This window comes from Acipenser ruthenus, chromosome 3, assembly GCF_902713425.1.
Source record: "Acipenser ruthenus chromosome 3, fAciRut3.2 maternal haplotype, whole genome shotgun sequence".
Taxonomy (NCBI): domain Eukaryota; kingdom Metazoa; phylum Chordata; class Actinopteri; order Acipenseriformes; family Acipenseridae; genus Acipenser; species Acipenser ruthenus.
This window is the reverse complement of record NC_081191.1, coordinates 68426776-68450741: the sequence shown is the minus strand read 5'-3', so window position 1 is coordinate 68450741 and position 23966 is coordinate 68426776. Positions and strand designations below refer to the sequence as shown.

Below are 23966 nucleotides of genomic sequence, written 5' to 3'. Positions count from 1 at the left end.
CTAAATGACTGATTCAGATATTCCACATACCACAGACAGTGTGTGATATGTATCAGCTGGACAATAGGTTATACTTATACTGTATATTGTTGAATGCAGATTAAACAGCAATGTCTCTGGGTAAGGCAACTGGTGAAGTGGGACCTTTTTGTTTTGACCACAGGGATGCAAAATATTAGGTAAAAGAAACAACAAGATGTACTTACATCTCCCATTGAGGTTGTGGGTGTCCATGAAAGAGAATGCCTCATCACAGTTTGTCCCCTGCTCAGTGTAGCTTTTGTCCATAGTGTTCACCATCACAGTCATCTCTTGCCGTGTGCTGCTTTGTGTCTCTTTGCGTTTCTTTGCAAGTTTTCTAAAGAGATACAGCCATAAACATACAGTTGTAGGTAAGCACATACTTGAAATTCGCACAAAAAGGAATTCAGTAGTTCGGGACAAACACCAATCACAAAATGTTTTAGTACAAATATTTATTGTAGAGAATGCGGAGTATGCGATTTAACAGAAAAGTATGCTGTATATACACATTCATTTGGCATCAAACCTAAACTTGGTTTGAGGGTTCGCTGCCTGGCCAACTGGACGAGGCTGAGACCCCCATTTGATAAAACATAAAAACTGTTAAGAAAGGTGGAGATGGGGAGGTGGTGGGTTACGATGAAATCAAAACGCAACTGAGAGATAAGTGAAGAGGGTATTTATAGTGCTAACAATTTAAATTAGCTAATGTGTAAATTGAATGATTCAATTTGGTGATGCGGAGATTGGTGTCTGACCCTCCTCCCGAACTTTAATTATAAATTTCATTTATTATATCAAATTCTGATGCATGTACTTTTCTCTCGTTTCGAATTTCCCGTTTTATTAAATCATTGGAAACAACATTTACTGTACATCAAAACACAATACGTGTCAAAAATGTTTAATTTTTTTGTATACCTTTATTAACTGTATCTAAAATCTGAAAATTATAAACATTCACACTTAATTGGAGTTCAAGAAATTCCATAAGCAGCCACAGAGGGCAAGAGTATTTGTTTCCCTTGCCTCATCTGACATGTAATTGTCTTTTACAGTTTGCAATGCTGCTTCTTTCTCATGTCTGAGAAAGAAAACTACTATAGATAAAACAGTACAGAGGGACTGTCAATGGATTGTTAGTAAATTGATACAATTTACTGTATGACAGCTTGCTGGCAACTAAAATATAATGCAAGTTGTATGTTGCTAAAACCCATGTTATATTTTATGAACACAGTTCTCAATATTTTAAATGCACTGGTTTTGGATTCTGCATTTTATTGTGTATGTTTTATTTTAACACCTCTAATCTATTTGTCGACACAATTGCCTGCAGAGACCACTAAATAACATGGTTTTAATTCAAACTTAATTCAAGAAAAACATTTTTCACTGAAAACCAAAAATCACTCACTGTGGAGATGAGATTTGAGGTAGTTGGGATTTATAGCACATAACTCATAATTGGTAAATTATAGTTTTCTTTTACGGATGAGGCATCATCCTTTTTGAAGGATGCTGTTAAGAAAATATCTGGGCATGGTGGTCTCACATTATGCCATAAAAACTAGAAAAAGTACCATAAGCTACCAAGTGAACAAAATACCACGTTTATACCGAAGGAAGCGACAGCCTTTTTTAAATTAACTAATTTTCTACAACATTTAGCTCGAAGTTATTCATAACAATGAACTGCCTAATGAGATGACAGAAATGAAGGAATCTCACTAAAAAGACTTCAGAAAAAAAAGAAAGTATGCCTTACAAGTAATTTAGGGGAACTCATTATGGTGCATAAAATGACAGTACCTGTTACAAAATGGATGAACCATGCAAGATTTAACGAGAGAAAAAAACAAAACAAAACAAAAAACCTTTGTACAGCTGATTTAAATGTTTAATACTGTAGGCTCAAGAAAAGAAAAAGGCAAAACAAATTAACTTTTTAAAAGATTATGTTTGTTTATTTAGCAGACACCTTTATCCAAGGCGACTTACAGAGACTAGGGTGTGTGAACTATGCATCAGCTGCAGAGTCATTTACAGTTACGTCTCACCCGAAAGACGGAGCACAAGGAGATTAAGTGACTTGCTCAGGGTCACACAATGAGTCAGTGGCTGAGGTGAGATTTGAACCGGGGACCTCCTGGTTACAAGCCCTTTTCTTTAACCACTGGACCACACAGCCTCTATTTAATTATGCTACTCTGGTACCTTGAATTAATTTAATTTATTAAGAAAATATTAACAAAAACAAACAAACACTGATATTACAAAATTATAATAAACTCATTTTGAGGTAATTCCAACTTGGAATTTCCAAAGCTGCTTTGGAAGTCTCTTTAAATATGTATTATTTGTTAAAGAAAAGCACTTACGGTAGTTACAGTTAAGATATAGTTAAATGACTTCCTTTGTTGTGTAAATGGAATAACACACAAGTCTTTTGCTGGTACTGTAGCTGTTCTCAGTTAGCTATTTCTTTTCAGCTCAGTAGGGTGTGCTATCCTAGAATTCTCTTAGCATATACACACACTGAGACCTTTCAATTTCAATAAAAATGCACTGGTTCTTTGCAATAAGCAAGCACTACCACACAATGCAAAAAAGGGCCTAAGCTGCTTTGAAACCTTAGAAACTATCTAGAAATGTTTTGTGAATGCAAGGCCTCATGTTGCTAAAACCCATGTTATATTTTATGAACACAGTTCTCAATATTTTAAATGCACTGGTTTTGGATTCTGCATTTTATTGTGTATGTTTTATTTTAACACCTCTAATCTATTTGTCGACACAATTGCCTGCAGAGACCACTAAATAACATGGTTTTAATTCAAACTTAATTCAAGAAAAACATTTTTCACTGAAAACCAAAAATCACTCACTGTGGAGATGAGATTTGAGGTAGTTGGGATTTATAGCACATAACTCATAATTGGTAAATTATAGTTTTCTTTTACGGATGAGGCATCATCCTTTTTGAAGGATGCTGTTAAGAAAATATCTGGGCATGGTGGTCTCACATTATGCCATAAAAACTAGAAAAAGTACCATAAGCTACCAAGTGAACAAAATACCACGTTTATACCGAAGGAAGCGACAGCCTTTTTTAAATTAACTAATTTTCTACAACATTTAGCTCGAAGTTATTCATAACAATGAACTGCCTAATGAGATGACAGAAATGAAGGAATCTCACTAAAAAGACTTCAGAAAAAAAAGAAAGTATGCCTTACAAGTAATTTAGGGGAACTCATTATGGTGCATAAAATGACAGTACCTGTTACAAAATGGATGAACCATGCAAGATTTAACGAGAGAAAAAAACAAAACAAAACAAAAAACCTTTGTACAGCTGATTTAAATGTTTAATACTGTAGGCTCAAGAAAAGAAAAAGGCAAAACAAATTAACTTTTTAAAAGATTATGTTTGTTTATTTAGCAGACACCTTTATCCAAGGCGACTTACAGAGACTAGGGTGTGTGAACTATGCATCAGCTGCAGAGTCATTTACAGTTACGTCTCACCCGAAAGACGGAGCACAAGGAGATTAAGTGACTTGCTCAGGGTCACACAATGAGTCAGTGGCTGAGGTGAGATTTGAACCGGGGACCTCCTGGTTACAAGCCCTTTTCTTTAACCACTGGACCACACAGCCTCTATTTAATTATGCTACTCTGGTACCTTGAATTAATTTAATTTATTAAGAAAATATTAACAAAAACAAACAAACACTGATATTACAAAATTATAATAAACTCATTTTGAGGTAATTCCAACTTGGAATTTCCAAAGCTGCTTTGGAAGTCTCTTTAAATATGTATTATTTGTTAAAGAAAAGCACTTACGGTAGTTACAGTTAAGATATAGTTAAATGACTTCCTTTGTTGTGTAAATGGAATAACACACAAGTCTTTTGCTGGTACTGTAGCTGTTCTCAGTTAGCTATTTCTTTTCAGCTCAGTAGGGTGTGCTATCCTAGAATTCTCTTAGCATATACACACACTGAGACCTTTCAATTTCAATAAAAATGCACTGGTTCTTTGCAATAAGCAAGCACTACCACACAATGCAAAAAAGGGCCTAAGCTGCTTTGAAACCTTAGAAACTATCTAGAAATGTTTTGTGAATGCAAGGCCTCATGTGCAGATGATCATGTGCAAAGTGTGTGTGTGTGTATATATATATATATATATATAAAGACTGGAAATTGTCAGGTAAGACCACCACTGCGCTCTTACATCACCCATGTTCTGACAAGGCTTTCCAGCACACACTGCTTAACTGGTACAGTAGGTGGGTTCACTTCAGACAACAGGTAGTCAACACCCACTGGTCATGTCAGTGGGTTGCTGAGGATTGAAAAGTTCTGTGAAACAGCCTAATATGCCTTAGATCAGTGGTTCTCAATCTTGGTCTTGGGGACCACCATGTATCTGCTGTTACTTTTTTTCCAACTCAATTTCTTTATTGAACACTCAACTAAACTAACAATTGGCCTAATCAAAGCTGTTGAATGATTTGAAAGAGATGGAGATTTCAAGTTATGTATGAAATTGAATAAAACTTAAAATCTCATTTTTTTTTATAAACTGAAGAATAATTTTAAAATGTGATGAACCAAACTGTTAGTTAAACTGAGTGTTCATTTAAGTAACTGAGAGCTCAGCTGGAACCAGCAGACACAAGGGGTCCCCATGACCAGGGTTGTGAACCACTGCTTTACAAGTTAAGAAAGCTCACTGTTCTTTGTGACTAAAACCATTGACATATGAATTGTAAAAGATAAATATTATAATAATAATTTGAATATGAACACATCTGAAGTGAGACAATGTATTTCTTGTGTACATTTCTAACCTTTGTTTTCAACTCTTTTAGCTTTTTTTATTTATTTTGTTGACAAAACCCATACTCGTGTTTAATATGCTGGAAAATAAATTTGTGTGGCATGGTAATGAGAACATTGAAAGGACATAAAATAGTGTCAATCATGGGATTTGTTTTCATGATTTTTAACTGAAGACATTAATGTTTACAGTAGGTTTTTTTTGGTGGCTTTTCAGAAATGGACACACCTTGAACTTGTATGTAGGTTGTAACAGAATGGTCATCTTTGTATTGGAAATTACACATAGTTGTGTAATGTTGATCATAATGCAGTACGCCGTTTCACTGGAACACTTATAAAAATTAAGAGATTGAGCAAATGTCACATAGTCAACAGTCATTAGTACAGTTGTTTTGGTTTTAATCACAAAGGACAGTGAGTCTTCAAAATTTCTAAAGGATATCTACTGTATTGAGCTGTTTCAGATAACTATTGAATCCTCAGCAACCCACTGACCTGCCCAGTGGGGGTGACTACCTATGTTGTCTGAAGTGAACCCACCTACTGTACCAGTTAAGCAGTGTGTGCTGGAAAGCCTTGTCAGAACATGGGTGATGTAAGAGCGCAGTGGTGGTCTTACCTGACAATTTCCAGTCTTTTTCGGCTTTGTCAGCTCTTACTGTCACTTAAAACATAGTTTTTTGTTTTTAATTTCCATTGTTTTGTTACTGGAATGTGGAGTTAAAATGTCTGTATACCTATGCAATGGAAAGTACATCATTTTTTTCCATTGTAGGTTTCTCTGTATAAGTTTTAGGTTTGCAAACCATCTTAGTAATTGCAACATCCTCTATTATTAAAGCAAACATTTCCAAGTATGATCACATTTGAAATATATTATACACTTATACATAGACTTCTCATTAATAGACAGTGTATTTGAATTTTATGTTTACTTATGTGGAGTCTATGTAATGATATGGAATAATAATAATAAAACAAAAAGTTGAAGGGAACAATACTTTACAAATGCATCAAATAACTGCTGTAAAAATTGTATAATTTTGGTTGTGAGCAAGAATTGGTGTATTTATACAGCATGCAAATAAGGTGGTTTAATTTACGGAGACCGAGTACAGAACTCGTTAATTCCTGTTGAATTATTATTATTTATTTTAAACCAAAAGCCCTTACCCAGTGCGATTTAACTCTTACAGTTGTCACAAAAAAATATACGTTTCAAGAATCACAGAATGCCAGCATTGTGCTCAACTTTATTAAGAAAGAAAATTGTATCCAGGATTTAATTTTGAACAGAACACGATATGCTTACCTCAGTATTGCAATTTGTGTATGAAAACTGCCACTGAAAAATTGCTGAATTTCAAATAAGACAAGCTGTTGTTGAATGCGGTTCTGAAATGAGTGGACTTGCAAGTCTTTTTTTCACACAACACTGGATTTTTAATTTGATGTACAACCGACGGTCAGTCTGAAATTTTGGGTACATTTATAAATGTAGTTCATGTAAGCGTGTGTATTTATTAAGGACTCTGATACATCGTTAATCAATGAAATAGGTTTTATTTAACCCTAAATAAATTCTACCGTCCCATACAACTACAGTTCAGCCTTGTTTACATTGCCATCTTGTGTGTCTGTCTCCACTCTAGACTACAACAGCAAAGCAGGAAGTAACGTCTTGTCAAATAATGCAGTAAGTAAACAACTTTACTTTTTAGACTAAATGTGGGTCATCTATTGCCATAAACACACGTTGCTGCTATACGTTGTTCAACTTTATATTTCTGCTTACACTAGGATAAACAATTGACAAGTCTATTAATTTGTATTACAGGTTTGTAGTTTGTAATTATTTTGTTTCTTAATGCAGCCCTTGCTTTGTAAAAGAGAGGTACTGGGTAGCTGGTCTCCGGCCTGCAGTTCTACACTATGGATCACTCCTCAGCTCGGCTCAGACATAAGTTAACAAGCGAATCAATGGACGACCGAACATTCGAACATTTGACCGAAGTGCGCAGGCGTATTTTCTTAGTTATGAAAAAACTATCCACACATGCGCGAAGAAAAGCCCAAACATCTCGGTAATTACTTGACCGATTTTGTTGGCTCCACAAAAAGTTACTCCTCGTTAATGAGTTCTACCAGCCTACCAAAGGAGGTATTTAAACTCACAGCCATTTTTTAGTTATTTGAGTGCAAAAAACTGTCTGAATAATTTGTAAAAACTAATTTTTACGCCATTCTGTAACTTTAAAACTACCGAACAGATTTTCACAATCTATACCAAAAAAAAATTATTCGTGACACGGACACCAAGCGTGCCAAATGGCGTCCCAATCGGTTTTCAAACGGCAGAGAAAACATACCCCTCAAAATCGGGTTTAAACAAGAAACTGTCTGTCACTTTTTCTATAATGGCACTATTGTGCCGTTACAATAACAAATAGTACATTTTATATTGCACAGTTGAGCTCTGTGCTGATGAAGCAGTGCTGTGTTGTGGCACGCTTCTTGGCCATTTTCAATTACCGGTAACGATTCTCCCTGTAAACAGTCTTAAATCTGCATTTGTGCGGGTAGTCATGTGGCTGTGTACATGACTGCAATGTGATTTTCTCAAAGCAAAGCAATCCCAAAGTCCTTATGATATGTCCGGAGGGAGTGCCACCTGACGGCAATGAAATACTTTTTATTTCTATTGTATATTTTATATTCTTCAACGTTGCCAACTGTAGACCCCTATTGACAAGCACAATGTTACAAAGAACCAGTTCAGTCTCTGCTTGAAACTCAGCAAGGGGCTATTCAGCTGCAGTCAATTTCAGCACTCTACCAAGCCACAGGTTAGAGGAGGATGGTACATGTGCTCTGCTTCAGGAAACTGGCACTTTTTTTGTTTTTTTGCTAGCTGCTAAAATACTACACTTACTGTGAACCAAATAGCTCCTTCTCCACCAACTAAGTTATTCTTTTGTTTGTTTTACTGAATCGGAACAGGCAATGGTTTGACAAATGGAATAAGCGCGGCAATGCTGACAGCATGAAGTTCCACTTGAGAACAAAATAGTACAGTTGGCTTATGTTATAAATAAAATATGCTTTAAATGCTGACCGATTTTTTTTTTTTAAAGACTACCTTCACTCAAGGTGCAAAGTATAGTAGTCTGCACTGGTAAATGTGCTTACATGAAGAATTTTTAGTTTTCACAGTAAACGTATGCAACACAAATTTGCCAACTACCAAGATTTCAAATCCCAGACTGTTTGAAGCATGTGCAAGGGCAAAGGCATTATTTTCAGAGAGGATTGAAACAACTGAAATGGTAGAGAAAACAGCAAGAAACAAACAACTTAGCTGCAGATAGGAGAGATCTGATTCTTTTTTTGAGCAGTTTCTTTAAACTGTTCAAATTATTGTATTCCTTACTCAAAACAGAGCCCTTAATTTTTCCTGTTTTCGGTGCCTATGAAGCAAATAACAATTAAACAACCCTACTGATATCTGTGCACAGCTTTTACCAAAAAGGTCCACCCTAAACTTCGTTTTCTGTCCAAGATGATGATTACATTAACAAAACAGGAACAGTCTGCTGTGTGTAATTAGTAGTACATTAACAGGGGCTCCCGAGTGGCGCATCCAGTAAAGGCGCTCCGCGCGGAGTGCAGGATGTGCCCTATAGCCTGGAGATCGCAGGTTCAAATCCAGGCTATGTCACAGCCGACCGTGACCGGGGGTTCCTAGGGAGCGGCGCACAATTGGCTGAGCGCTGCCCGGGTAGGGAGGGCTTAGGTCGGCAGGGGAATCCACGGCTCACCGCGCATCAGCGACCCCTGTGGCCGATAGGGCGCCTGTGGTTCTGCAGTGGAGCCGCCAGATCTGTGTTGTCCTCCGGCACTATAGGTCTGGTGGCATTGCTGTGGATCTGCAGTGTGAAAAATGACGGCTTGGCAGGAGCACGTTTCGGAGGACGCGTGTTCCAGCCGCCGTTTCCCGAGTCGGCGGAGGGGTTGCGAGCGGTGAGCCGAGGATACAGATAATAATTGGACATGCTAAATTGGGGAGAAAACCTGGGTAAAAAATTGGCGACGACTAAATTTATAAAAAAAAAAAAAGTAGTACATTAACTGCTGTGTGTAATTAGAAGTACATTAAATGAAGGATGTCAAAGCGAAAAGTACTTTCTCCATTAAGGATTTCTAAGGTGATATAACTTCAAAGGAACAGGGTTCATTTTAATTGGAGTAAAGCCAACTCTTAACTCTTCTTTAATAAAATCTTTATCTATGCATGACATTTACAAATGTGGGCTCAATTTCAAAACTATACAGCATTTGAACCTTGGACTTCGCATTTGTTTCACAAAATAAAATGAGCTTAATTTGAGATTTACTTCCTAAGAAAATAATTGCGAGATTTATATTTCTACTCGAACTCTACGTTTTTCAGTTGGACTTTGGATTACAATTAGAGGGTTGTTCTTGGATTTTCAACACTGGAGTCAAATCACTGAATAACTGAATAAATGTTATGTATAGATATATTCAAAACTTTTATTGTAATTTCGTAAAGCCAAATGAGTCAACAACAAAGTGTGGAAGCTCCCCAAAATGCCATAAACAATGGGATATTCATATTCAGAAAGCACACTTGAGGGAGCAAAGAAAACATTATTTTCACACTTTTTCATTCATTTGCGGCATGCAAGGAGACACAGTACAAACACAAAAATGTATAATGGAGATACAGAAATTGATTACTGACAATCTGCTATACAAAGATTCTGTTTCATACAACCACCCTCCCCCCCCCCCCACACTAATAACTAGTGAGCAATTTTTTCAATGGGCGCATCCAGTTGATATTTCCCATAATACGCGGCCGGTTGATACGGGAAGCAGGCACTCATTAGCACCAGCAACAGAGCGTGACCCCAGTGGGAGCTGTCAAACTGAAAGGAATTCTAACTCACATAGTTACTGTCTCCTCTCACCCGGAAAAAAAAAAAAAAAATGCTCACCAGAGTATAAAAAATACTGCATGGGGTAGTGTGTGATAAATGAGAATTTAATATCCACCCATCGGGTGGGCATTACACTCTCATATCATACACTACCCCATGCAGTAGTCTCTATTTATTCAATTAATGTCTATTGTGTGCCATTTAGTAATTTCTGCCTTAAAATAAAACGTTGTGGGTTTTAACTGTAGTTTCTGTTACCTGTTGACTTTCCTCTAGTTTCAGTGCTGGACAGATAAGGTAGTTATAGCCATAAATCCAGCATTTCGCTCTTAATAGTGTAGCCACAGCTAAGCATTTTGGTGTTTCTAGAAAATTGTGAGTGGTTCACTTTCTTGGATTTTCTCACAGCTTGTGCCTACCTGGAGGGCTGCACTGGGTGGTTAAGCGACTTTGGAAGAGAATTTAAAATTACCTTATTTGGTCAAAAAGGAGAAAAAAAAGAAAAACAGCATGTATCTTGACCAAGACAAATCAAGTGCTAATAGCTAGAGGATCATCTGATACTATCCTTTTCAGAATATAACACACACATTAGAACCATAGATCACGACTAGAATATTTGCATTCTCTCTTTAGTGATTTTTAAGAAACTAAAAATCCCATGTCATAAATTTTAGCGATGAAGGTCAATTGGTATTGTAAAATAGAGAATGTTGTGCAGTGAGCACTCACATGTCCAACCGTATAAAATTTTTACTTCAGTGATGGTTAAACGAGTGTGATGCATATCTGATTATTTCATTTTGGCCCGTTCCAACCCTTGTCCATTTTTCAGTGAACACAAAAAAGATACAATATCAAAAATACATAGCTGAAAGAACTTTTAAAATAAATAGGCTTCCATTTTGATGTACTGTATTTGGTTTTGTTGATACAGTACTATATTTTCAACAGGAGAAGTATTTTAATCCAGAACAAAATGATTCTGAAAATATCACTTGCCAAAAGAGACAACATGGACTGTAATACAGTACCTACTGTACTTTTAAATCCAGTATGTAGTGTAGCATTATGTAAAATTCCCCAATAATGAATGACCCAACAGCAAAATTCAATCAAAATGTTCCCCATGCATAAAACTGGGTAAAACGTAAAAAGGCAATGCAATTTAGCAAAATATTTAAAAAACAAAACCAACAAAACAGTTTCCAGAATTAAAACAGTATCCAAAGTCAATATTCAAAATTGCAGAATATAGTGCTCAATAAGGCCCTAATGTCACAGTTCACTTGCAAATTAAAATGCACAAAAGCAACTAAAGATCACAGTGTTAAAAACAAAAATACATCACAGTATCTAAAACTGTTTAACAATGAATTGTTTTACATTTTCATGAGGTGAAATTGGAGGAAGCGCGTAACTGCACAATGAAGACAGACTGATTTGGCATGCGAGAAAAAAAAAAAGCTGTGAAGGACAATCAAATAAATTGTAACATTGAAGCGATGAGCATTATATCAGAAAACTGGTGACGGAAATTGTATGTAATGGGTAAGTGCATTAATTTGTTACATATATATACAGTGTGAATTGATTTGTTTCTTAATACAAGGTTGGTAAAACACGACTGACGTGTATCTGAGTGTCGTATATCCGAGTGCTGACTGTAGCACCAAAAAAGATTTCACGCTAAAATTAAGATACCTTGGGACTTAGCTTTTATAAACTCTGGTATTATCAGTAAAATACTTTGTGTCAGCTTCAACTTGAAACTGTTTACCTCCCTATAGGTTCTTTTTTATATTTTCTTTATACTGTATGTTCATACCCAGTCTTCTTGTGCTTCAGAATAGCAAGAGAATAATACTGTAATGGCCTATCTGTGATTAGTATGGTATCCACTTCAAGTCTTTACTTTTAATATGTGACCCCTAAATGCATTTTAAAATGTTCCATGTTCACAACTGCGAAGAGGAGTTAATGGACAGCTATAACATTAATTAAGTGTGCCTGCAGTTATCTTTTCAGATCAATCTTGTTTATTCAATTTAGCTGAGTTAGTGTTCCATATGGGCTCCTGCTGCCTAGAAACAGTCATTTGCCAAGCAGACCCTACAGGAAGCTAATAGTTTAACTGTTATTCCAAATTTGTTTGACAAAACTGACATTTAATGTGCCCTGTCACATTGTGTATAATCTGCAATTTACCACAAGCAGGCTGTAGTTAGTGGGGAATTAACATTTTGCTCGGAAACAAGGATTTAAGATTTGATAAGCATTATAATTGAAGCTCACCTTAAGAGTAAACAGACTGAAAAATCTTTGCCCCTTTGATACACATGAAACATGTGTTACTGTAATTTAAGTTTTTTTTTTTTTTTTAATACTACAAGCTAATCTCTTATGCCAGGTTAATGGTCTGGAAAACACAGTTCATGTTATTTATGTTTGCGAGATTGAGAGCTAGCATTGCCAGTGTTACATTAAAGATTAAGGGCCTCATTCACTAAACAGCGGCAACGTGTTTTGCATGCAGCAAGCCCCTTTACTGCGTGCTTTATACACCTATTGTATTCACTAACCAGTGGCAGGCAATTTAACGTGTGGAAAAAGTACCACATTCCAGTAATTTAAACATAATGAATAAGGATACGATTTTGTCACCGTGATTTTTAGTACATTTCACAGGCGAGTTGTGGAAAAAAAACAAGAATTCATGGAATTGTCACAGAAAGTCCACCAAATAATGTAGGTTTAGCTACATCAGCAAACACAAGAGCTTTTAAATAGTACACAAAAAATAATAATATAAAGACTATTGCTTTTGAATGCTGGCAAGTTTAAATGTTACTTTAGAGTACAAACTTAGTTAGGTCCTTTCACACCAATGACACATTTTTTTTCTTTTTTCTTTTCTTATACTGTAAGATGCAGCTTTCACACCGCATAGTGAAACAGACGGTGTCGGAAATAAACTGTGTTCCTATTTCTCTGTGCGTGTCCGGAATAAATGTATGTACATATACAAAATCAACATGTCAAGTAATTGTTTTCATTGTCGTGTTCAAAATGAAACGGTATATATTTTTTCTTCAATAATAAGAAAGAGATGTTTAAACTGGTTGTTTCTGAGTAGCCTAGAGTAGCCCCTTTAAAAATAAAAAAAACAAAAAAACAGTTGAAAGGTCAAATAACACAGGCATCACCGTGTCCAAAAAACCTCTTGTTTTATCTACAGTTTGCAGGCAATCTAAAGTATTTTGTTCAGCAATGTTTAGTTTAAGAGAAAGTGAGTATTTGTTTTCAACAGACTACTTGGGTACACTAGCTACATTGTATGAAAAAAAGTTTCAAGAAATGTCATTAATATTTTTTGAAGATGCAAGCCCACTTTCTTGTTTAAAAAAATAAATAAGTGCTGTATGTATGTGAAGATCACAACTGACATATACAGTAACATACGATCTGTTTTACATGCTCGCTCAAAAATAGAGAACACATCCACAGTAAAAGCATGGCTATTTCTAAAAAAATGTCGTACTAGAGGCACAAAACAATTACATCCCAAAAGTAGACAAATCAACATCAAAAACAAAATGGCCAAAATGGTTTAATAGCTCAATTAAATATATCCAGAGAAAAAAGACACTTACAGAATGTTTAAAAAGGGACCAAGAACAAAGTACACAGAAAGAGTATTTGGAACTGCAAACGCAAGTCAAAAAGTAAGTTAGGAATTGGTTAAAACCAATTCCAAAAAGTTTTTCCAATATTACAACAGCAAAAGAACATTTAAGGAGGAAGTGAAATGTCTTAGAGATACAAATGGCAAAATCATAGATGAAGAGAAAATAGCAAATATATTAAATGATTACTTTTAACAAGTTTTTACAAAGGAGGATACGGACAACATGCCCCACATGCCAACCTGTTCCTATCCAGTTTTAAATAACTTTAGCATAACAGAGGCAGAAGTGCTAAAGGGACTAGAGCTCTTAAAATAAACAAATCCCCTGGACCGGATGAGATCCTCCCAATAATACTCAAAGAAATGAGCGAAGTTATTTACACACCGCTAACCAAGATCATGTAACAGTCCGACAGACTGGAGAATTGCAAACGATCAACAAAAAGGGAGACAAAACGGAACCAGGTAACTACAGACCAATAAGCCTGACTTCTATTATATGTAAACTTATGTTAACTATAATAAGATCCAAAATGGAAAATTACCTATATGGTAACAATATCCTGGGAGACAGTCAGCATGGTTTTAGGAAAGGGAGATCGTGTCTAACGAACCTGTTTGATTTTTTTGAGGATGCAACAATGACAATGGATAATTGCAAAGCATATGACATGGTTTATTTAGATTTCCAGAAAGTCCCGCACAAACAATTAATTCCCAAACTGAACGCAGTAGGGATTCAAGAAAATGCATGCACATCGATTATGGAGCGGTTCACATGTAGAAAACAGAAAGTACTGATTAGAGGAGAAACCAGCGAGGTAACCAGTGGAGTACCACAGGGATCAGTACTAGGTCCTCTGCTCTTCCTAATCTACATTAATGACTTAGATTCTGGTATAGTAAGCAAAGTTGTTAAATTTGCAGACAACACAAAAATGAGTGGAGTGGCAAACATTAGACATCTAGACAGCATTCAGAACTGGGCAGACACATGGCAAATGACATTTAATACAGAAACGTGTAAGGTACTGCACGCAGGCAATAAAAATGTTCTTGCTGCTCAGAAAGAGTGCAAAGAAGAGCGACCAGAATTATTCCGGGTTTAAAAGGCATGTCATATACAGACAGGCTATAAGAATTGAATCTATTCAGTCTTGAACAAAGAAGACTATGCAGCGATCTGATTCAAGCATTCTAAATTCTAAAAGGCATCGACAATGTCGACCCAAGTGACTTTTTCGACCTGAAAAAAGAAACAAGGACTAGGGGTCACAAATGGAGATTAGATAAAGGGGCTTTCAGAACAGAAAATAGGAGGCACTTTTTTACACAGAGAATTGTGAGGGTCTGGAACCAACTCCCCTGTAATGTTGTTGAAGCTGACACCTTGGGATCCCTCAAGAAGCTGCTTGATGAGATTCTGGGATCAATAACATACTAACAACCAAACGAGCAAGATGGGCCGAATGACCTCCTCTTGTTTGTAAATTTTCTTATGTTCTAAAATACAAATCTCATTCGCTGACCTACATAGCTACACCTAAATGCTGTGTGTATAAACCAAACAATTTACAGATACTCACAGATTTGTATTTTCAGTGCATGACATACTGCATTTTAAAGGAAATAAAGGCAGTGCCTAACCAAATGTGTTTTACATCCATTTCCAAGATTTCACTGACTTTTGTTCAAATTCACGATTTTCAGGAATTCCGTGACCTCTATGACAAAATCGTATCCTTAATAATGAATAATGTTAATGTGTGGAAATGTATGCAAATTACGCCACAAAATACCGCGAGGGAGATATCTGATATGCAAACCATATTCATTTAAGGGCGCTAACTTTACTGGGTGCCTCAGCATGTGTTAAATATACCGCTTAGAAGAGCTGCACAGGAGATCAAGAAGAAGAGTCAGGGAGAGAGTATTTCGGACCAGACAGACATTACTAGGGCTGTGTGAGGAGGAGGTAATAACTGGATACAGACTGAGCACAGATCATACTAGCCTTATATGTAGGGCCCTGGAAAATTCACAATATCACAAATTTCACAGAAATCATGTATTTGACTGCCTACCATGAAAACTATGCATTTTAGTTTCCTTACAGTATACATTAATCTTCACCTCCCATGTTCATTTCATACTGTAGCGACCAGGACAACTGGGGGCTCAGAAGACCCACTGCTGTGGATGTTATGTGTTGTACGTGTTGTGTGTCATGTTAAGCTGGTATGCATGCGAGTGTGTATGCGCAGCTGGGAGTGAATGGGGCAACCAGCTAACCCAGGCCAATGGTTGCCACTTGTCGCTGCACCCCAACTAAACCCGTACCATTACCTCAGCACAGCGCCCCATTTCAACAATACTCGCTGCAGCCTCCGGGAAACAAGATGCCTCCTGTGTAGACAAGACAGCATGGGCCCCTTGCCCGTCCCTTAGAAATACCACCCCGCACCCCCAGTGAAGACCCAACCCTGTGTCCAGGAGGACGGGGCTCCGCTCTCCAGACCAGCAGCCAGTGACTGGCCCGCCTGGCCAGCAGTCCTCATGGGACATACGTGGACCGGGGACTTCTGTCACATGCCAGTCAAGATAGAGGGGGCACCCTGCACCACACTTATTGACACTGGGTCCACTGTGACCCTGGTCCGCCCGGATGTCGTGCCGGAGAGGGTCCGCCTGCAGGCAACCACCGTACAGCTAAGGACGGTGACCGGCGAACTGGCACCGATGCACGACAAGGCCACGATGGCGATCCAGGCCGCGGGTCACACCATTCACCACTCGGTATAGGTTGCAACAGTCCAAGACCCCTGCATCCTCGGGATGGATTTACTGCGTTTCACGGGGGGGCGGCAGCTCGACCTGAAGACGGGGACACTTATGCTACAAGGAGGCCCACACACGCTCCTCAACGATCCAGAAGCCCTGAGCCCTCCTCGGACCGCCAAGTCCAGCTCTATCAAGGAGGCTGCCTGACATCGACCCCCCACAGCACCAGAGAGCTGCTTCCTCTCCATCATCCAGCCCAGGGGACCTCAACCCTTCCCCGGGCCCTCCGATCACAAGCTTCTCAGCCCTGCTCCACAGCCAAATCTTCCACCATCACTACGCCACTAACCTCTTTCGGCTTGAAGGAGGACATCGTCGTCGCACAAGAATCATGGGGGTCTCCAGCCAGCGCAGCAGCAGCAATTATGGACTCTTCCACTATCGTCACAGTTTTGCCAGTCAGTTTGAGGATGTGGGCCACACGCACCTGGTCCAGCACCACATTGATAGGGGAACAGCACAGCCAGTGAAGTTGGGGCCTCGCTGACAGCCGTTGAGCCGCCTGGAGTCGACCGAGGAGACGTTAAGGGAGATGCTGGACGCAAGCATAATACAGCCGTCAGACAGCCCCTGGGCGGCACCGGTCGTCATGGTCCGTAAGAAAGACGGGCAATGGCGGTTCTGTGTCGACTACAACGTTACACTTAAAGATTCGTACCCCTTGCCCCATTCGGAAGACCAGAACGATGCCCCTACACCCTCAGAGCGATGGACTCATGGAGTGGTTCAAACGAACCCTGGCGACCCAACTCGCACTGACTACCTCTGCCCACCAACGGGACTGGGACCAACACCTGCCCTTGGTGCTCATGGCCTGCCAATCCGCGGTCCAGGTGTCCACCACCTGTACCCCGGCCCTACTCATGCTGGGACGAGAGCGCCAGACACCTGCTGAGCTAATGTATGAAAGAGCGTCATATGCCCCCGATGAACCCCCAGGCCCAGAGTATGTCCGCCAACTGCAAGACCGGATGGAGACGGCTCATGACTTCACCCGCTATGACCAGAGGACTTAAGGGTGCCATTTCACTGCCGGGGAGGCCGTCTAGATGTTCAGTCCCAAGAGACTGGACAGCAAATAGTTGGGGCCGTGTGAGGTGCTGGAACGGGTTGGGGAGGTAGTCGACAGGGTACAGTTGCCACCGAGGGGCCAGAAGGTCATCATACATCGGGACCGCATGGCACCGTATTTGAGGATGGGAACTGAGGTTGGACCACCTGCCACCCTGCCCGGAACACTGGGCCCACCACCGTCGTCACCCCCGGATCTCAATCAGCTGCAAGAGACCCCAACAGTCCGCAACCCAGACATAGACGTGGCTGACCTGAGGAGCCCGACACCCACAACCAGTGACCCTGTTGTCCCAAACCAGGAGGGGGCACAACAGAGCCCCCAGTTGCACCAAACAAGAAACAGAAGGCTGCCGGGTCGCTTTCAGGACTTTGCGATTCCCTTGGGGATGACGGTCTAAAGTAGGGGATGTAGCGACCCAGACAACTGGGGAGCTCATGAAGACCCACTGCTGTTGGTGTTATGTGTTGTACGTGTTGTGTGTATTGTTAAGCTGGTATGCATGCAAGTGTGTATGCGCAGACGGAAGTGAATGGGGTTAATTAGATTGCACGGCTGCGGAGGACTGCGTGTGTGCGCGGGTCGGTGGTGCGCATGGGAGTGGTGTTTGTTAGGTTTCAAAAGGAAAATCGTGTGACAGTTACAGTTCTGTTTGGTAGTGAATAAAAGACGACTAAACGACACTCACTTTGTCAAGTAGGAGCAGCGCCAGTAGCTGTACATGGTCCGGCGTCAATGCCTTTTGTACTGTTTGGTTACTATGACAACAGGGTCAAACAAATACCGGCTTCATGATTGGTGAATTCCTCATAATGTACAATGCCATAACTTGCGAGTCAGAGACGGGAAGTTTAAAATGGTTGTTTAAATACTGTTGATTTATTAGCTTGCAGTGTATGATTAACATTAAAAATGCAGACAGCTGACAAATAAAAAAAAAAGCTACATTAATTTAAACAGAAGATCGTGTTCATCAGAGCTAAGAAAAGGGGACGTTTCATGCAGATGGTGGGATTCTGTTTTGCTGCCTGTAAATCAAGAAAATCAAACTTGAAGTTCAGGCTAAACAATTACTGAACAATCACAGGATGGCTGTGTGGTCCAGTGGTTAAAGAAAAGGGCTTGTAACTAGGAGGTTCCCAGTTCAAATCCCACCTCAGCCACTGACTCATTGTGTGAGTCACTTAACCTCCTTGTGCTCCGTCTTTCAGGTGAGATGTTGTTGTAAGTGACTCTGCAGCTAATGCATAGTTCACACGCCCTAGTCTCTTTAAGTCGCCTTGCATAAAGGCGTCTGCTAAATAAACAAATAATAATAGTAAAAAGAGCACAGAAAGTGGAGAAACACGTAATGTCAACACGTTTGAATTAGTGGAAGCCTTTGTGCAGCAAACATACCGATACAACAGCTGGTCAATGAAATATTAAAGTTTTTTAATGAAAAATATCCTAAATTGTGGAGCCGTGCCTAACAGTGACACACTGAAACTACAGTATCTCCCTAAAGTGTATTTTATAGAGAAAAACACAAAAGCTTTGGTTTTGTCATTTCAGGTTTGTAGTTTACGTTTCTCCCGTGTTTAATATTTTGGGATTAAAGGCAGCAAAATAGTCTATGGGAATTACATGGTCATTGTAATTAATGTGTCAACATATGTTTCAAAGGTTTACAAAACTCTAAAATGTGGCTGAATATGTCATTCAGGGTTTTTTTTTTTTTTAAATCTATTTTGTCTGCAAAACAACTCTTATTCCCAGCAAAAGTCTGTTTAATTTTTAAAAATTGTTTCAATAGCAACTCGAGTTCCAATGTTACAATGTACTCGTATATCCTCAGACAGTCCGGGATATATGAAGATTACGAGGCAGATGTATATTCAACATTTTCGGCTATGTTACTACATTTATATAGTATGAAACAAGTTGTCTCTGTTTAGTCATCAACCATGTTGTGTAAGACAAACCAAAGTCCACTTTTTTTGTTGTTTGCAGAGAATCACCATGTACTTGTGATATTTAAGTAGGCTATGTTTAAAATAACTTTCAAATATATAAAGAAACTGTAAATGTCCAATAAATGAATGTACACAGAGTGCGAGTTGAGGTGCAGTCATAAATACAAGCAATCAAATGGCATCTAATGTTAAAAAAGTGACGTTTCGTCAAATGCCTTTTGAAATGTAAAGAGTGAACTTTTAATTGACTGAGCTTGTGCTTTGCTGACTTGATTAATATTACAAAATAAATCAGAGGGAGATCAAGTTGAACAAACTAATATTTATTTAAGTTAAACATAAATGTTCCATTAATAATTTCTTTCTCTGCTTTGACTGTCTCGCAGGACGCTGTGATTTGGGACAAGACCCCCGGCCTCCTCCTACAGAGCGCATTTATTTTGTCCTTAATGTTTAATTGAAGTTAATGTTCTCGCTGATTAAGCACCAAAAAGCCTTTCATAATTCCCCACCACTTCTTCTGCTAATACATTTAGCTCCTGGTATGTAAACTCCTGGGCTCCTCCCCTTCTGGTGGCGAAGGCGGCAGGGGCTCCTCCCCCTCTTGTGGCGCAGACGGCAGGGGCTCCTCCCCCTCTGGTGACAGGGGCTCCTCCCCCTCTGGTGGCGAAGGTGGCAGGGGCTCCTCCCCCTCTGGCGGCAGGGGCTCCTCCCCCTCTGGTGGCGAAGGTGGCAGGGGCTCCTCCCCCTCTGGCGGCAGGGGCTCCTCCCCCTCTGGTTGCTCCTTCCCATTTCCTTCCCCCAAAATAATTCCAAAAACAAAAATAAAAAAGAAGGCCCCTGCAGTAACTCCTCTGGCCTGGGTCCTGGAGGCGCTGCGATCCCATGCAGAACACCACATGTGACAGTGCTGGCCGATGTGGTGACGTCAGGCCAGAATGCAGGAACAATAACAAAGACAAAGGACTGCAGTGCAAAGGACTGCAGTGAAAAGGACTGCAGTGCAAAGGACTGCAGTGAAAAGGACTGCAGTGCAAAGGACTGCAGTGAAAAGGACTGCAGTGAAAAGGACTGCAGTGCAAAGGACTGCAGTGAAAAGGACTGCAGTGCAAAGGACTGCAGTGAAAAGGACTGCAGTGCAAAGGCGCTGCGGCGCTGTTTATTTTTAAATCACAAAAATAAAATATTCAAACAAAAACACTTGCTCACAGAGCAAAATAAAGGCTTCAAACAAAACAAATCTCGAACACAACACAAAACACCAAACACACAGGTCAGGCTGGGCAGATCGCTTTCATTGATCCTATGTTGATTTTTGTTTTTTCATTTCCCTTTTTCTCCTCGCTCTCTCTCGTTCACTCCTCTGAACACCCAACCCAAGTGCAGAGAGCTGCAGGCTTTTATTTACTATGGCCGAGGGGTTAACTATCAATGATTTCATTACCCCTCGGCCACAATCTGCGCAAGTTTTTTTAATTACTACTGGCAGAGGATGAGCTGCCGACCTCGCCTCTGCCAGAACAAGAATGTTTTTGTTATTTAAATGAAAATAACAAAAACATACAGCTTCACTGTCATATTTATAAATAGATAAATCATAATAATAATACTACAACAAAACAAATACAAAATAATAAACTGCACAGGGGTGGAGGGGTACCCCGTTCTAAACTAAACAAATACCGCCCTGCCCCCTTTTCATGTGCAGGGCTCCTCGCCCTGCCACACGGCCCTAAATACTTTACGTGTAGATTTTATTCCTGAAACTATTACATGCGGTGTCCTCGAGGTAAAAAACAGTATTACAATGCACAAACCATAACAAATGTTTTTTTTAATACTATTACCACACAATGCATAAACCTCTGGGTGACATTTTTGTATGCCTTTTTATAAAGTGTATTTCATATTTAAAAACGTATAGGTAAATATAATAGTATTAATGAACTGTATTTCCTTTAGAACTCAGCAGATATGTTTATTATTTTTAAATACTAATGTAAATTACTGGTGCATTTGCACATCTTTTTGGTTTATGTCCACCAGTGGTGCACATAAACCATTTAACTGTGTGCATACCTTATTATTGACATCACAACAATCAATGGACAAATCCACCAGTAATTAAACAAATGTAATATAAAAAAATATGTGTGGCAGGGCAGAAGCCCTGCTGCTGTAAATAGTGTGTGTGGGAATGTAAGGTTGGCAGGGGTGGGGTTAAATCTGTCCCTGCCAGCAATCACAGGTGTGACCATTCCACAATTAGGTAATTTATGCTAATTGGAGAGTGGCCACATGTTTAAAAGGAACCATAAATCATTTGGAGGAGTTTGTGCTGTCATTTTTGTACTGTTTGGTAAAGTAATAGTGAAGCTAATACCCAGCCTACAAGTGTGTTGTTCTGTTGTTTGAACCTTTTATTTTGGCCCTTGTGCTGCGTTTTGTTTGTTCCTGTTTGTTTTGGTTAATAAAATCGCAGCTTTCTGTGACGCTACCCTGTCGCAATATGGTGAGGATGATGGTGTTAATAGTGCAAAGTCCCAAAGCTCCCATTACCAATAATCTGTTACTTCCCCTTTTTCTCTGCGAGTCATATACAGTGCTTTGCAGAAGTATTCACCCCCCTGCAAAGTTTTCACATTTTGTTGGCACCTGAGCATACTCCACGACGTTTTCAAATTACACTTTACATGTAGAATCTACACAAACTACTTCAAATTGATAAAGTTAAAAAATGCATATAGAATATAAATAAGTAAGATTTACAGAGAAAAACAGATTAATCTCAGTTGCATAAGTATTCAACCCCTTTGCTACTGCAGCCCGAAATCAGCTCAGGTGCAAATGATTTGTCTGAAAGGTCACAAAATTAGTGAAATGGTTTCAGCCTGTGTGTACTCAAAGTGGTTTAACTTGTAGATGATTTCCTTCAGGTATATAAAGACTTTCAAGCTGCAACTCACATAGTGATCCAACAAAGCAAGCATGAAGACCAAGGAGCTTTCGAAACAAGTAAGTGATAAAGTGGTAGAGAGGCACAGAGCAGGAGAAGGGTACAAGAATATTTTAGAAAAGAGTTGAAGAGATAGCAAAAAGAGAAAATCTATTCATGTGGCTACACCATCCATTACAAAAAGTAATGATTTTGGAATATTTGTGGACATATAGATATAATACATATTAACACACATGGTGTACATGGCCTTGCATTTAAATACTTGTTTCCTACCATGAATTCAATATGTATCAAAAAGCTGGCTGGTTAATGACTGGAATAAAGCCATTGAAGGAGTGAAGACAGCCTGAATAGAACAGAATTCCCTCTTTATTATCAGCACGTGTGACTTTATGAGGGGCTTGGAAAGCAATTCAGAATATCACTATGATATGCATACGAAATATACATGCAGGGGTTTTATTCAGTGCATTCTGTGCGCTAAAACAGAATTATATTTAGTTGATAGTTTACTGTCCATGGCATGCATTTGTTTTTCTGCAGCTTGGACTTAAAGTAGCCTGCATTTTACCTCTCAGCCTGGTAACAGTAATTAAGAAGGAGACTTCATTATTATTATTATTTATTTCTTAGCAGACGCCCTTATCCAGGGCGACTTACAATTGTTACAAGATATCACATTATTTTTACATACAATTACCCATTTTACAGTTGGGTTTTTACTGGAGCAATCTAGGTAAAGTACCTTGCTCAAGTGTCCCCACTGGGGATTGAACCCACAACCCTCTGGTCAAGAGTCCAGAGCCCTAACCACTACTCCACACTGCTGCCCTTCATGTGGCATGGAAACCATCATTTTATTTGAAAACAAATTGAAAATTGGCTAACAGTACTGTATATCACTTTGGGACTATTATACAGTCCATTGCAATTAAGAAGTAACTTCCTGATAAAGGAGTGTACGATAGATGGCACTGCTCTCACTTATTTTACGGTTTTGTTGGTATTCAAATAAAACTTTAAGGGGTCAGCTGAATAAAGGTTCTTATTTTAAAGTCGGTTGCTCTTAGTTTCAATTGATGGTGAGAACTGAATAAATGAAATAAGACAATGGAAAGATAAGACCTTTTTATGTTATGTTTATTTTTGTGACATTTGTCAACAGCTCTTTCCTGTTAACTCACTCAAAAAGGGTTATGGTGGAAAGAGTCTTAATGGGTTCTACATTTATTCTCACCATTTATAAATTGAGTATATTTTGTCACTGAAATATGCAAAATCCTGGTGGAGCCTCTAGTAGTTATTATTATTATTTATTTCTTAGCAGACGCCCTTATCCAGGGCGACTTACAATCGTAAGCAAATACATTTCAAGTGTTACAATACAACTTTTGTTCAAGCAAAGTACAAGTGTAACAAACCACAATTCAATAACACAGCAGATAATAGTGATAGTTACATCAGGATATGATTAAATACAAAGTACTACAGGTTAAACACTTGGCAGATTACAGTATTCTGAAGTACAGGATTAAATGCAGTAAAATAGGGGGCAGATAAGAGCAAAATAAAGCACATTTACATGAAGGGTGATAGTGTCCCAGGAT

At 39.0% G+C, this 23966-nt stretch overlaps 1 protein-coding gene across 8 annotated transcripts in view; it reads right to left on the bottom strand.

Moving 5' to 3' along the window:
- Positions 1–23966, bottom strand: part of LOC117394169 (receptor-type tyrosine-protein phosphatase mu-like) — a 296513-nt gene that overhangs the window by 47163 nt on the left and 225384 nt on the right. For all 8 annotated transcript variants that reach the window (XM_059015556.1, XM_059015565.1, XM_059015574.1 and 5 more), the window contains one exon: positions 207–358. In XM_059015556.1, coding sequence (XP_058871539.1) covers positions 207–358 — 152 coding nt within the window. The remainder of the gene's footprint in view (positions 1–206; positions 359–23966) is intronic.